Source organism: Aspergillus aculeatus (assembly GCF_001890905.1).
Source record: "Aspergillus aculeatus ATCC 16872 unplaced genomic scaffold ASPACscaffold_20, whole genome shotgun sequence".
NCBI lineage: Eukaryota > Fungi > Ascomycota > Eurotiomycetes > Eurotiales > Aspergillaceae > Aspergillus > Aspergillus aculeatus.
The window spans coordinates 65,874-78,581 of record NW_017962995.1 but is presented as its reverse complement, the minus strand read 5'-3'; the positions used below and the strand labels follow the sequence as shown (position 1 = coordinate 78,581).

The following is a 12,708-nucleotide window of genomic DNA, read 5'->3' as shown; positions in this document are numbered from 1 at the left end:
AAAAAAAAAAAAAAAAAAAAAAATCCCAGTTCACCAAGCCAATTAAACTAACACACTTCCAGAAATCTGATGCTAGGCGGCCATCCCATCATCCGTCAACTGACCGAAAAGTCCAATGTCGAACTGATCAACTCCCTACGTGCCAACTTCCAAGCCGCGCAGCAACAGCGCAGCGACGGGGCCACGACGACGGCGACAACGACAGCGAAAACAGAGCAGGGAACACCGCGCTACGCATCGTGGACGAAACAACATGACGACACCCTATACATCCCATCCACAGAGTTCGGGTACGGGCTGTCGGAGGAGCGGTCGGCGTACGACATCACCGTCAAACTCTTCTACCTGCCGGGGATCCCGGCGTCGCGGCGGTGCGCGCACACGCGGGAGGCGATCGACCTCGTGCTCCGGGAGCTGCACGTTGACTCGATCGATCTGCTGATTGTCTCGTTTCCGGGGATCTTGTTCGATGCGGATGATGATAGCGAGGTGGAGGAGGACGAGGACGAGGACGCGGACGGGGCCGCCGGGTCGTCGGATGCCAGTAGCGAGGAGGATGATTTCGACAGTATCGTCCAGACGTGGCGGACGCTGGAGGGGCTGCAGGCGCAGGGGATGATCAAGCAGCTGGGCGTGGCGGAGTTTGGCAGCGAGCGGCTGGCGCGCTTCCTGCCGCACACCAAGGTCAAGCCGTCGGTGGATCAGATCAACCTCAAGGACTGCTGCGTGGTGCCCAAGTCGTTGATCCTGTACGCCAAGCAGGAGCGGATCCAGCTACTGACGCACAACGACTGCATGGACATCCTGCCCGTGGGCACGACCCGGGAGCTGCTGGGGCCCGGCGCCAAGGGCGCGGGCATCCTCGCCTCGGCGCCGGACGCGGACGACGGCATCCAGGGCGATGTGGCGCCGCAGTGGGTGGTCAAGTACACGGCGGTGGTGAAGGATCGCGGGGTGGTGGAGAACAAGGGCTACTTTGCACTGGCGGACGTGGGCAGCTGCGTCAAGCCGTGATGTGATGATATTGTTATCTGCAAGCATTCCACGATTTGCATGGGGCAGCGCGGCGTTTCTTTCCTTCTTTCTTTCTTTTTTTTTGTGTACTTCCTTGAAACTTAGTGATGATAAATGAAGCATAGTTCTATCATTTCCTCTATCCCCATCAAACCAGTCTCCCCCCCTCCCTTTTTCAAGTAAATGAACAAGCCTTAGCCCAACATACTCTTCTTCCTCCCGCGCAAGCGCACCTCCTCCAAACGCTTCAACACCGATGCCGCCCCGCGATAACTAGCGCGATACCCGTCCAACACCTCGGCGAAGAACGCCTCCGTGCGGGGATGGGTACTCCCAAACGCGCGTTCAAGCACATACAGGTCCACCGCGCGATCCTCATCCTGGACACTCTGACTCGCGAGGCCGAAATCGATGAGCACGACCTCGCCCTCCAGATCCACCTCGCCCTCGCCCTCGCCCTCCCTCTCCTTTCTGGATGACGCAGGCCTCAGAATGAGATTACTCGTCGTCAAATCCCCATGGATCACCCCAGCCGCATGCAACCGGCCAACGGCGGCCCCAATCCGCCGCAGCAGATCCTTCATCCGCTCCTCCTCGCGCTTGCGCTCCACATGCCCGTGGTCGCCATGGTCACCATCCACCTCCATTTGCACCTCTGACCCAGACCCAGACCCAGGACCCCCATCGGCCTGTCTCCGCCGAGACGAAGGGCTGTGATCGTTCGCCGCGAACCGCGCCAGCATCGCCCGCTCCCACGCCTGCACCACCACCCGCACCACATCGCCCTCCACCCACTCCATCAGCAGCCACGCTCCGCCGTACCGCTCCTCGCCCGTGGCCGCGTCCACGACCACCGTCTGCCCCTCCCAGTCCACCGCGTACAGCGCCGGCACCGCCACCCCCTCGCGCACGAGCTTGGCCAGACACCGGGCTTCCTGGAGGATGCGCTGGCGCGTCAGGCGCCGGTCCAGGACCGGGTGGCGGTAGGGTTTCGAGGGCCGGATCTTCAGCGCCGCCGGGTGGGTGGTCGCGTTCAGGTAGTGGGTCTTGTAGAGGTGGGCTTCGGCGCCCTGCGTGAGGAGGATCGGTGGGGGTGGTGTTGTTGTGGTTGTAGTTGTGGTGGTAGTGGTGGTGGTAGTAGCTGGTGATTGTGTGCGGTGTTGGTGGTGGTGGTGGTGGAAGGGCGGGGGGAGAGGTGGGGGTTGGTATTCTTCGGTCATCTTGGTTGTTCTTGATCGGTAAGACGTAGGTCGGGTTCGTTGAGTTCGTCGGCTGATAAAGAGGGTAATGTGAAGCTATGTAGGCAGGTGGGTTGGTCAATTGAGACTGAGTGAGTGGTTAGGTGAAGCGAGAAGAAAAAGGTTAAGGTAGGTTGAGGTTGTATAGACACTGGCGGAAGAGGAACGAACGGCAATGCGAAAAGTTCTGGCGGGGCCTTTCCTCCCGCCGCGGTTATTAAGCGCTGTCCGCATTTGGCTGTCAACTACAATGTGGACGGCCTACTAGGTACCTGACTACCCTGGTAGACTATCTATGCTGTTATGCTGTTGACTCTCAAGATTGCTACTGCTTCACTCACTACACTCATACGCCCCACAACAAGCAAGCATCCATGATATCTTATTCAGACTCATTGGATCGTCTTTCGTCTGCTCGTAAAATACAAGACAGCCGCCTACCTCGCGGTAATCGCTAAATCATGACTGTACAGTACACTACTAAACGCCTGGTATGCGACCGACTTTTCCGTGTCCAGAATCAAATCCCTTTTATACAAGCCCCCTCCTGGCCTCAAGCCCGCGCCTTGCGCTTCGCCCGCGCCCGCTCCAGAGGTGCCTCGTAGACATCCGTCCACGCGTCTTCGAACGTCGTCTTCCTCGGCCCAATCTGGCCCTCGAAGAAGTTCATCTTGCGTACAACTTCCATCGCACCGGTACCCAGCGACACCGTCTTGCCCATGATGATACACTCGGACACACCCTCGATCAGATCCGTCCGGCCGGCACCACCAGCATCGAACAGATGGTCGGCGGTCTTTTCGAAGGACGCCAGCTGCAGGACCGAGTCACGCATCTTGGCGAGACCGAATCGCGTAATACCCAGAACTTCACCCTTGTAGGTCATGACGTCGGCCAAAAGCTGCATGTGTCGGGGATCAATGTCCATGTCCTTCATGACCTCGCTAATTTCCTGGACGATCGTCGATCGGGCCGCTTCAATACCGAGCACTTCGCGCATCTCCATGATGTTGTTGGTGGTCGTGCGAAGACCGTCTACTCCCATCGTGGTCATACACGCCCTCAACCCGTAGCCTTCCACCAGAAGGGTGTTGGTCGTCGACGTCTCATCCGTTCGGATAATCGCACGGTAGGCCTGGGGGTGACCAAGCACCTGGATATCAGGGAGCATCCGCTTCAGATGCTTCAACCGCAGGAAAGGATCCGCACTCGTGTGCGCAATCTCAGTCTTGGATAGAGATGCTTTGCTAGACGGCTCAACATCCATGTAGACGTGGATGTGTGAGCGCGAGCATCGGAACTTGAGATCGTCCGCCTTGAATCGCTTGTGGTTCTTGATCGCAGCCAGAATGTTCTCGATCTTCAGCTCCAGCGCCAGATCCTGGATAGTCTTCCAGTTGATCTTGACGGTGATGTAGGCTTCCTTGCCAGTCCATGTCTCGCGAACATAGTGGATAATGTCGCGAAGATACGTCTGCTCAATACGACCCTTGACAATACGGGCAGCAATGATGTTGTCCTTGGTGACCAGCTCGCAAGCAACGACAGGCGTACTGATCTCCTTGGAGGCGTTGATGATTTCCTTGATACGGGGGACACCCTGGGTGATACTCATACCGGCGACACCAGCAAAGTGGAAAGTCTTCAACGTCATCTGCGTACCGGGCTCACCGATAGACTGCGCACCGACGGCACCAACAGCATGGCCGGCTTCAACCTGAGCCTTCTTGTACTTCATCAAGCACTCCGTGATGAAAGTCCGCAGGGTGCGCTCAGTCAGCTTGCCCGTGTGGTTCAGACCCTTTTGACTTCTTTCATCAGAGGGATCGATGTCACCACCGCGAGAAATCAGCTTGTCCGCCTTGGTCGCAACGTACTGCTGGATGGACTCGAGGAAATCACGGGCACTTTCAAATTGGTCAATGCCGTGGTCACTGCGGTCCATGTAAGCCAAAGTGTTGCCCATCAAATCCTTCCGCACCAGCTTGGCACGTTCTTTCGACAGCATCTCCTCGCAGACTTCCATGATTTCAGCAGGAAGCAGACTCGGCTCGTCATTCGAGTAAGTGATGGATTCTGAATGGATGAAAGTCCGGTCAAAGTGAACGGGCTTGGCCTTGCCCTCCATATCCACCGGATCCAGCTTGTCGTCACCATACTGGAACTGGACAATCGCTGCGGACGAGTTGCGGACGGTATCATCGTACCTGGTGGAAAGATCTTCCAGGGACTTCATCAACCGACGAGACATATAACCGGTTTCGGCCGTCTTGACGGCAGTATCGACCAGACCTTCACGACCGGACATGGCGTGGAAGATGAATTCCGTAGGGGTGAGACCCGAGAAGAAACTGTTCCGCACGAAACCCTTCGATGGAGGCTGACGGGCATTCTTCGGGAAATGAGGCAAGGTTCGGTCTTGGAAGCCGTCCTGCACACGTTGGCCACCAATAATCTGCTGACCGACAAGGGCAACCATCTGAGACACGTTGATGCTAGAACCCTTCGATCCAGACGTAGCCATGATCAAAGGAGAGTTGTACTTGCTCAGTTGAGCGATACACTCGTCACCAGCCTGCTGACGGACCTTACTGAGAATACCAGACAGCTGGTTCTCCATAGTTTGCAACTCGTCACAACCAGGATACTTCTCAAGTGTACCAGCCTTGTACTTGGCAATGACCTCGTCACAGGCTGCGTATGCAGTCTCCACCAGATCATGTTTCGAGCGCAACAGCTTCTCGCTGGGATATACGTCGGTGATACCGATGGAGAAGCCCATGTTTGTAAACCAACGGGCCGACAATTTTGACAAGCGGTTCATACCCTCGGCAGCCGCCGCTGGACCGTAATCTCTCAGCATGATGTAGAACACGTTGTCCTTCTTTCCGGAACCGATAGTGGACTTATCCATCACACCACACATGACCTCGGAATTACGAATGACGAGCCAACCATCCTTGGGGTCGAGATCCTTGGGTCTACCATCCTTCGGCATCTTGAACTCTCTGCAAGCGGCATCCAGGTTGACCAAGCATGGGTCATCCTTGTTCGGCCGCATGAGGATATTGAAGACTTGCTTTCCAGTCCACAACATCTGGGGTTTCAGCACGGAGGGAGGGGGAAGATCGAAGCGGGTTTGAGGACCAAGCATGTAAAGACAGATCTGGGTGAACGAGCGACGATCGAAGAAGTTGTCCTTGCTACTGAGGACGTAAGCAGCACTGATGAAATCCTGGATAGCAGAAATAATAGGCTCTCCGTTCTTGGGTGTGGCCAAGTTGTTCTTGACACCCATGAGTTCCATGGCTTCAGCGCGCGCTTCTTCCGTCTGGGGAACGTGCAGGTTCATCTCGTCACCGTCGAAATCAGCGTTGTAAGGGTTGCAGACACACTCGTTGAGACGGAAAGTCCGGTGCGGGCGGACTTTCGCAAAGTGGGAAAGGATACTGAGTTTGTGCAGGGACGGTTGGCGGTTGAACAGAACAATATCACCATCCTCAATATGACGCTCGATAACATCTCCCTCCTGGAGCTGGTCGGCGATCATGTTCAAGTTACCATACTTGAGGAAGAGCTTGAACGTCTGACCCTTCTTGGTGATATAGTTCGCTCCAGGCCACTTCTTCGTTCCGTTCCGGACTCTCTGCTGCAGCTTCTCCTTGTTGTAGCGAGTCACGACTTCCGGATAGGTCATGTTCTTCGCCACAAGCTCAGGAACAGCTACCTCGTCGACGCGCAAGTTAGGATCGGGAGAAATGACCGTACGGCCGGAGAAGTCGACACGCTTTCCCGACAAGTTACCACGGAAACGACCCTGTTTTCCCTTCAAGCGCTGTACAAAACCGCGAATGGGCTTTCCCAAATCTGCCTTGTTCAAACCCGGAACGTCACTGTTGATGTACACAGCAATCTGCAGCTGCATGTAGTCCCAACATTCCATGATGGTTTGCACTGGCGCACCCTTCAGCAGCGCATTCTTGAGGTTGATGTTACTCTGGACAATATCTCCCAACTTGGCAGTCAAATCGTCCTCGGTCGAGGCCGCGTCTTGACCAACGGAGGGACGGATACAGACTGGAGGAGCAGGGATGAACTGCCAGAGAAACATCTCTGGTCTAGCCTCCTTCGGGTCTAGACCCAGCAATTCACAATCCGTATCGGAGATCTTCTTGAACAGGTTCAGCACGCGCAAGGCGTTCATATCATCCTGGGCCTTCTTGTAATGCTTTTCGACCTCGGCATTTGATGTACGCGCTTCGTCGAAGGACCGGTCAAAGACAATCTTGCTGGGCGGGGGCACCTTCTTGACGGAAGTCGAGGCGTTGAAGGCACGGAATTTGTCGTGGGTGATCTTCAGCGCGCTGGTACCGGCCTTCTTGACCACACCGTTTACGGCACCGCAGTTCTCGCAGTTGCGGGTCTTCTTGCACCGCTCGTTGATGCGCTTCGCAATCTGCATCCGTCGCAAGTTGTCCAGGCCGGGGCGACGCATTTCGCGGAGGAAGGCACGGCGATCGGCTTCGGGGAGGAGGATGTGAGAGCATTCTTTGCAGATTTCTTGGAGAATGGTGATGACTCGCTTGAAGTAACCGACGTGGAAGGAAGGCAGGACGAGCCTGACGTGACCGAAGTGTCCGTTACAGACCTGGAGGGCGCCACCACAGGTTTGACATGTCGAGGTCTTGTTCGAGATACCCATGCGCGCGTCGAGGGGGCCATTGGCGACTACGGCTCGGTCATGTTCGAGATCGAAGAATTTCCGGTCGGAGACCTCCACCACACCTTGGCTGACGATGTCGTCGTTGGACCTTCGCAAGACAGAGTCAGCATCCCCTCTCCAGGTTGCTTCCGCGACACAGGAAGACGAGGCGGGGGAGGAAGACGGAAGGAGTTAAGAGCCCCAAAGATTACTTACAGGACACCGAACTTCAGTTCCTTGATGACTTTGGGGACGCGGTCAATGACCTGGGCCTTGCCCAGGTCGACCTGCACACCTTCTGGAGGCTGCATCACGGTGGTCAAATGATGATCATGGCAAGATGACAGTGACTCAGCGGAGATGGATGCGACGGCACTGGAATGAGTGCGCTCGCAAGAGGTATTCACCGCAGTAGTCGAGAGTAAAACCGTCAAACCAAGCGGCACGCCACCTCAGACCAGTCAGTGATTTGCGGTAGAATCGGAGAAAAGACGGCGACGACGGGAGGGGAGAGGGGGGGAGAAATTGCAGACCATTGCGGCGGCGGGGTCGGCGACGACGAACTTTTCTGCGGTTAAATTGGAAGCTCCGTCCGAGGCCAGCTTCCCCCGGTCCGTCCAATCACAGTGTGCGGATACGGCTGCGGCATTCTTCACTCGGCCACAGTCTAGGGGAGTACACTGCAGTAACTTAGTACTAATTGGTATAATTAGTACTACTGCATTTAGAAATTATGGATTTCATGGATTGAAAAAAAAAAAAACAAAACACGTATATATGGTATAAGCTATATGTTGAGAACTATGGTACAGTTGATATGTGAAACCCACCCTGCTGTTGCCTCCTTATTTCGACAAGAAATTCTGGAATGCCTTCTGTTCAATCACCACATTGCCCACAGCCCGGAGTCTCTTGCGACCCTCCTTCTGCTTCTCCAACAGTTTGCGGCGTCGACTGACATCACTAGCATGAAGCTTGGCCAGGACATCCTTCCGATAGGGCTTCACGGTCTCACGAGCCACGACCTTGCGCCCAACAGCTGCCTGGATGATAATCTCGAAGAGTTGGCGGTCCACATGCTCCTTGAATTTCGTCACCCATTGACGACCAAGTCGATCCGCTTGGCTGTAGTGGACGATGCGAGCGACAGCATCCACCGGGGCTTTGTTGACCAACAGCTGCAGCTTAACAATACTGCTCGGTCTCCAGGCCGACTCTTCATAATCCAGAGAGGCATAGCCCTTCGTGTTACCCTTGAGCTTACCGAAGAAGTCGTCGACCAACTGCGCCAATGGAAGTTCGTACTTGAGAATAACCTGAGTAGACGTGAAGTACTCGAGGCTCTTCTGTTCTCCACGGTTGTTTTCACAGAGTTCGATGACCTTTCCTAGGTACTCATCCGGGAAAGTCAGAGTGGCCGTAACGTAGGGCTCGTGAAATTCCAGGACCTTCGCGCGTGCTGATTCGTCGTCGGGGAACTTGGCCGGGTTACTGATGATCTCCTCTCTGCCGTCCTTGTACACGATCTTCACGGGAACTGACGGAGGAGTAATGATAATACTGGCTCCGTGCTCCTGGCGCAGACGATCCTCGAAAACAGAGCAGTGAAGAGTTCCCAGGAAGCCCAAGCGGAAACCGGCACCCAAAGCCTCTGAGGACTCCTTCTGCACTGTGATACTTCTGTCATTCAACATGAGCTGATTGATACTGTCCTCCAGGTGCTCGAAATGATCTGCATCGACAGGGTAGGCGGCCACGAAAACCATCGACTTAGGCTCTTCAAAACCCGGTAGCGGTTCCACAAGCTTTTCCGATCCCACTTTCGTGTACGTATCACCAATCTTAGCTTCCTTACTCCGCTTCATGCCCGGGTTGAAGTAGACGTAGCCAACTTGGCCCGCACGGAGCACCGTCTGTGGGGTCTCATTCGGGTACATGATGCCGACTTCGCCGACGTAATACTTGAGTCCCGTAGCGAAAGAAACAAGCTGATCTCCCGCTCGGATCTCGCCATCGAACACACGGACCAAGCAGATCACACCCTTGTAAGAATCGTACCAGGAATCGACGAGGAGCATGCGCAGGGGCTTGGTGAAGTCACCGACAGGGCTGTTTCGGTCAGCTGGGATCATCAGCAAGAAAATGGGCTAGGGATGCATACGCTGGAATCTTATCGACGACCGTAGGAAGCAGCTGCTCCACGTTGAGGCCAGTCTTAGCCGAGACCAACACTGCGCTCTCCGTGTCTAGTTCAAAAGAATGCTTCATCTGCTCCAGAGCACGCTGGGGCTCGGCCGAGGGCAGATCCACTTTGTTAATGACAGGGATCAACTCCAGACCCTGCGAGAAAGCGAGATAGAAGTTGGCAACGGTTTGCGCCTGAATGCCCTGACTGGCATCAACCAAGAGCAAGGCGCCTCCGCAACTGGCGTAACTGCGCGAAACCTCCGCACGGAAGTCCACATGGCCCGGGGTATCAACAAGATGGAGCAGGTAATCCTCCCCCTCATGGTTATAAATCATCGTACATGTCTGCGCCTTGACCGTGATACCACGTTCCCGTTCCACATCGAGCTTGTCCAGCACCTGCTTGTTACTTCCTGGTTGGATCGTACCCGTCAATTCCAGCAACCGGTCGGACAACGTGCTCTTTCCATGGTCGACGTGGGCAACGATGCAAAAATTGCGATATCGATCGATCGGGATAGCGGCGATTCTGTTCTCGAGATCCGATGCATGGACAGTGGAACCTCTGGCGGAGCGTGATGCGGAGTTGGCGAAAAACCGAACGGAGGAAGAAAGGCCGAATGGCGGCTGGAATAGGCTAGCAGCAGAGCCCTTTGGCGCTGCGCTCAGCCACCTGGCTAACTGCAGGCATCCTCGCATTGGGAGGTCTGCACTTGCATGGGAGTGAAGTGTTTGATGGTGGGGGAGGGAGGGAGAGTATAGGATGGTCAGTGGGCGAGATCTTGCGGGCGGGAAAAAAAGGACGGCTTTTGCGGAGGCGCTCGATTTGCGCGGGCGGTGGACCGAATTGCCGCGGCGACAAATGGTGTAAACAAAGCATGATGAGTCCGTCACTTTTTCCACTGCATCTGCAGCTCTTGCCCGCAACACACAGCATCCGAAGTCCCTCCTCATATCGCATCATACCACTATGTCGGCTGCAAAGGATAAATCCAAGGTTCACAAGCTGTCCTTGAAAGGTACGATCCATGGCCTCCCAAGACAGACCGGTGCAGAACGCTCACAGATAGATAGGATCAGCGAAGTTGGTCGCAGAATTCGTGAGTACCTTACCAAGTGATATGGCTTTCTGGTATCTAATATACATAGTTTGAATACTCCATCAATTCTATCCTGTAAGTGTTTGTTTGATGATGGCCCAGCCTACATCGTCCATTGACATTTCGACCAGTTTCCAGCGGGGCGTGTATCCTCCGGAGGACTTCACTACGTAAGTGCACTCTACCTGAACTCTTTGACGAGCTCTCTAATTGTCTCTACAGGGTCAAGAAATATGGCCTCAACATGCTCGGTTGGTCTAATTCCATCAGTCTATGCCCTCGATCCTCCATTGATCAAGCCCAGTCACCTCCGACGACCAAGTCAAAGCCTACATCAAGAAGATCATGTCGCAATTGAACAAATGGATGATGGGAGGGAAGATATCGAAACTTGTGGTTGTAATCACAGACAAGGAGACTGGAGAGCACGTAGAGAGATGGCAATTTGACGTACGCCTGAGGTCCTCCCTCACCAAGCATACGGAGACTAACCGCAGGCACCAGGTCCAAATCTTCGGCAAACACTCCAAGAGCCACTCTTCCAAGTCGACTGGCGACAAAGAGAATGCTACCCCAGGGTACAGACTACATTCTTCTCTCGAAACCACACAAGCTAACCAACACCCTCACAACAGCGACAAGGAACCCCAACCCGCCAGCGTGGAGAAGACGGAGAAGGAGATCCAGGAGGAAATCCAGGCGATCTTCCGGCAAATCACCGCCTCCGTGACCTTCCTGCCCGTGCTGAACGGATACTGCACCTTCAATGTCCTGGTGTACGCGGACGCCGACTCCGAGGTCCCCGTCGAATGGGGCGACAGCGACGCGAAAGAGATCAAGAACGCCGAGAAGGTTCAACTCCGGAGCTTCAGCACGAACAACCACCGGGTCGAGACTCTGGTCAGCTATCGCCTGGCTGATTGATTGATTGATTGATTGAATTCCTTTGTTTTTCTTTTGTTTCTTCTTTTCAACTGGCGTTGTGGAATGAGAGGAAGGCGGAGCATCTGGGACACTTGACATTTCGGGGACCTTCATAAATCCAACCCATGTATTCTTTCCAAAATCGCACACAATGAACGAACATTAATGAGCCAAAGCACTCCTTCAGCTACTTAATATCGCTAACCGTACCAAGGCAATTCTTCCAACCCGTCGAACCACTCATTCCCACTCCTCCCTCCCTTCCACCGAACCAACGCCTCGACCACCCCCTCCAACCCATCGACATCCCTCAAAATCCCCTCCTCCATCCCCACCGTCCACCCCCTCGCCGCCCTCTTCCCCCCTAACACCCGCCCAACCCCATACCTATCCCCCCTCCACACCCCTATCCCCCTCTCCTCCTCCCCCGCCATCAACTCCCGTAATGGCGTCACCACCTCCGGTGGATTGATGCCCACGACCTCGACCTCGACTCTCGACTCGACCCCTCCCAGCCCGACAGCCGGAAAGTGCACCTCTGTGAACCGCGCCCGCTTGAACGCATGCGTCACCACCGTCACCCGCGTCGGGTACCTGCCAGCCACAGCCCGGAACCGGAGCAGTGAGAACAGGACATTCTGGTAGGAGTCCGTGGCGAGGTTCTCGGCGACAAGCCGTGTAGGGTCGATGTCTGGGGCGAATTGGAAGTAGTTGTTGGCGCGGGCCAGGTTCTAGTTGGGTTATGAGTATGTATATGTGACAATTGGGCTTGTTTGTGTGAGACTGTGTTGGGGGTTCATCGGTCCATGCTCGTTTTCTTCGAGAATATCGTTTTGATAGAATTGTGGGTGAGTGTAGTGTTAGGTAGATACTGCACCTAACTTGGAATAGACGGGTACTGTGCTATAAGCTAGGCAGGAACTTACAAGATACGATTCCCCTTCCGCTAGAGGCGTGCGGGTCGGTTTCGTAGGGCCTCTGTATATGTGCACCCCATCATTCCTGATCAGTTTGCATCCCGGATGTGCCTTCTTCTCTTGGAGACCAACTAGCCCGGATCGAGGGCACTCCCCGGCGGGGAGATCATGCTAGAGATAGCGGGGGTTTGGGTAGACATACCCCGAGAACACAAGCAGACTGTCCGGATCCTGGGCTGCGAGACGGAGGCCCGCCTTGACGTGTGCGGTGAACGTGGGCGTTTCGCCTTTCTGGAAGGGCTCGATTTCCCTTCAACAGAGTCAATATCCGGAGCTGGGTTCCTGGCACGAGTAGTCAAACAGAAGTTCAGAAGTAGTATACAACACGGACCATTCGTCCTCGGAGAGGCCGTGGGTTGGACCACCCTTGTATATTGCGTGGCAGCAGACGATGATTAGGTGGGTGAGCGGGTGGGTCATTATCGGGACACTGTGCAGTGATGGAATTGCGTTTCTGGTGCAGGTTTGAGGATTGAGATAGAGGTGGATGATGGAGAGGTTTGGAGACTACTGGGTACGCAGTTGATACAGCTACATACAGATCAAAAGCACCTGACTGATCGTTC

The 12,708-nt window shown here is 54.9% G+C and overlaps 5 protein-coding genes across 5 annotated transcripts in view; 2 read left to right on the top strand and 3 right to left on the bottom strand.

Moving 5' to 3' along the window:
- The window catches only part of ASPACDRAFT_81866 (putative gamma-cysteine synthetase regulatory subunit), a 2,291-nt gene extending 1,172 nt beyond the window's left edge, over nucleotides 1-1,119 (top strand). Inside the window, exon 2 of the mRNA XM_020205971.1 lies at nucleotides 63-1,119. Within this exon, the coding sequence (XP_020051722.1) occupies nucleotides 63-1,014 (952 nt within the window). The 3' untranslated portion in view covers nucleotides 1,015-1,119. The remainder of the gene's footprint in view (nucleotides 1-62) is intronic.
- A 71-nt stretch (nucleotides 1,120-1,190) lies between these two features.
- Nucleotides 1,191-2,234, bottom strand: bud32 (serine/threonine protein kinase BUD32; the record flags this gene model as incomplete). Its single annotated transcript, XM_020197726.1, has 1 exon — nucleotides 1,191-2,234. One exon carries the CDS (start codon nucleotides 2,232-2,234, stop codon nucleotides 1,209-1,211), a length of 1,026 nt encoding a protein of 341 aa, XP_020051721.1. The 3' UTR covers nucleotides 1,191-1,208.
- A 571-nt stretch (nucleotides 2,235-2,805) lies between these two features.
- On the bottom strand, nucleotides 2,806-9,840 carry ASPACDRAFT_55087 (DNA-directed RNA polymerase III core subunit RPO31; the record flags this gene model as incomplete). The annotated part of the gene is made up of 5 exons (XM_020202958.1): nucleotides 2,806-7,063; nucleotides 7,171-7,329; nucleotides 7,810-9,063; nucleotides 9,116-9,706; nucleotides 9,740-9,840. 5 exons carry the CDS (start codon nucleotides 9,838-9,840, stop codon nucleotides 2,806-2,808), a joined length of 6,363 nt encoding a protein of 2,120 aa, XP_020051720.1.
- A 210-nt stretch (nucleotides 9,841-10,050) lies between these two features.
- Nucleotides 10,051-11,540, top strand: ASPACDRAFT_1876073 (spindle checkpoint protein MAD2). Its single transcript, XM_020198075.1, has 8 exons — nucleotides 10,051-10,160; nucleotides 10,216-10,241; nucleotides 10,291-10,316; nucleotides 10,373-10,411; nucleotides 10,464-10,492; nucleotides 10,546-10,691; nucleotides 10,746-10,819; nucleotides 10,877-11,540. Exons 1-8 carry the CDS (start codon nucleotides 10,112-10,114, stop codon nucleotides 11,163-11,165), a joined length of 678 nt encoding a protein of 225 aa, XP_020051719.1. The 5' UTR covers nucleotides 10,051-10,111; the 3' UTR covers nucleotides 11,166-11,540.
- ASPACDRAFT_1860058 (DUF218 domain protein) lies at nucleotides 11,366-12,667 on the bottom strand (the record flags this gene model as incomplete). Its single annotated transcript, XM_020197725.1, has 4 exons — nucleotides 12,474-12,667; nucleotides 12,285-12,392; nucleotides 12,092-12,143; nucleotides 11,366-11,896 (listed from the first exon to the last, which is right to left on the bottom strand). Exons 1-4 carry the CDS (start codon nucleotides 12,560-12,562, stop codon nucleotides 11,366-11,368), a joined length of 780 nt encoding a protein of 259 aa, XP_020051718.1. The 5' UTR covers nucleotides 12,563-12,667.
- Between the last annotated feature and the right edge of the window lie 41 nt (nucleotides 12,668-12,708).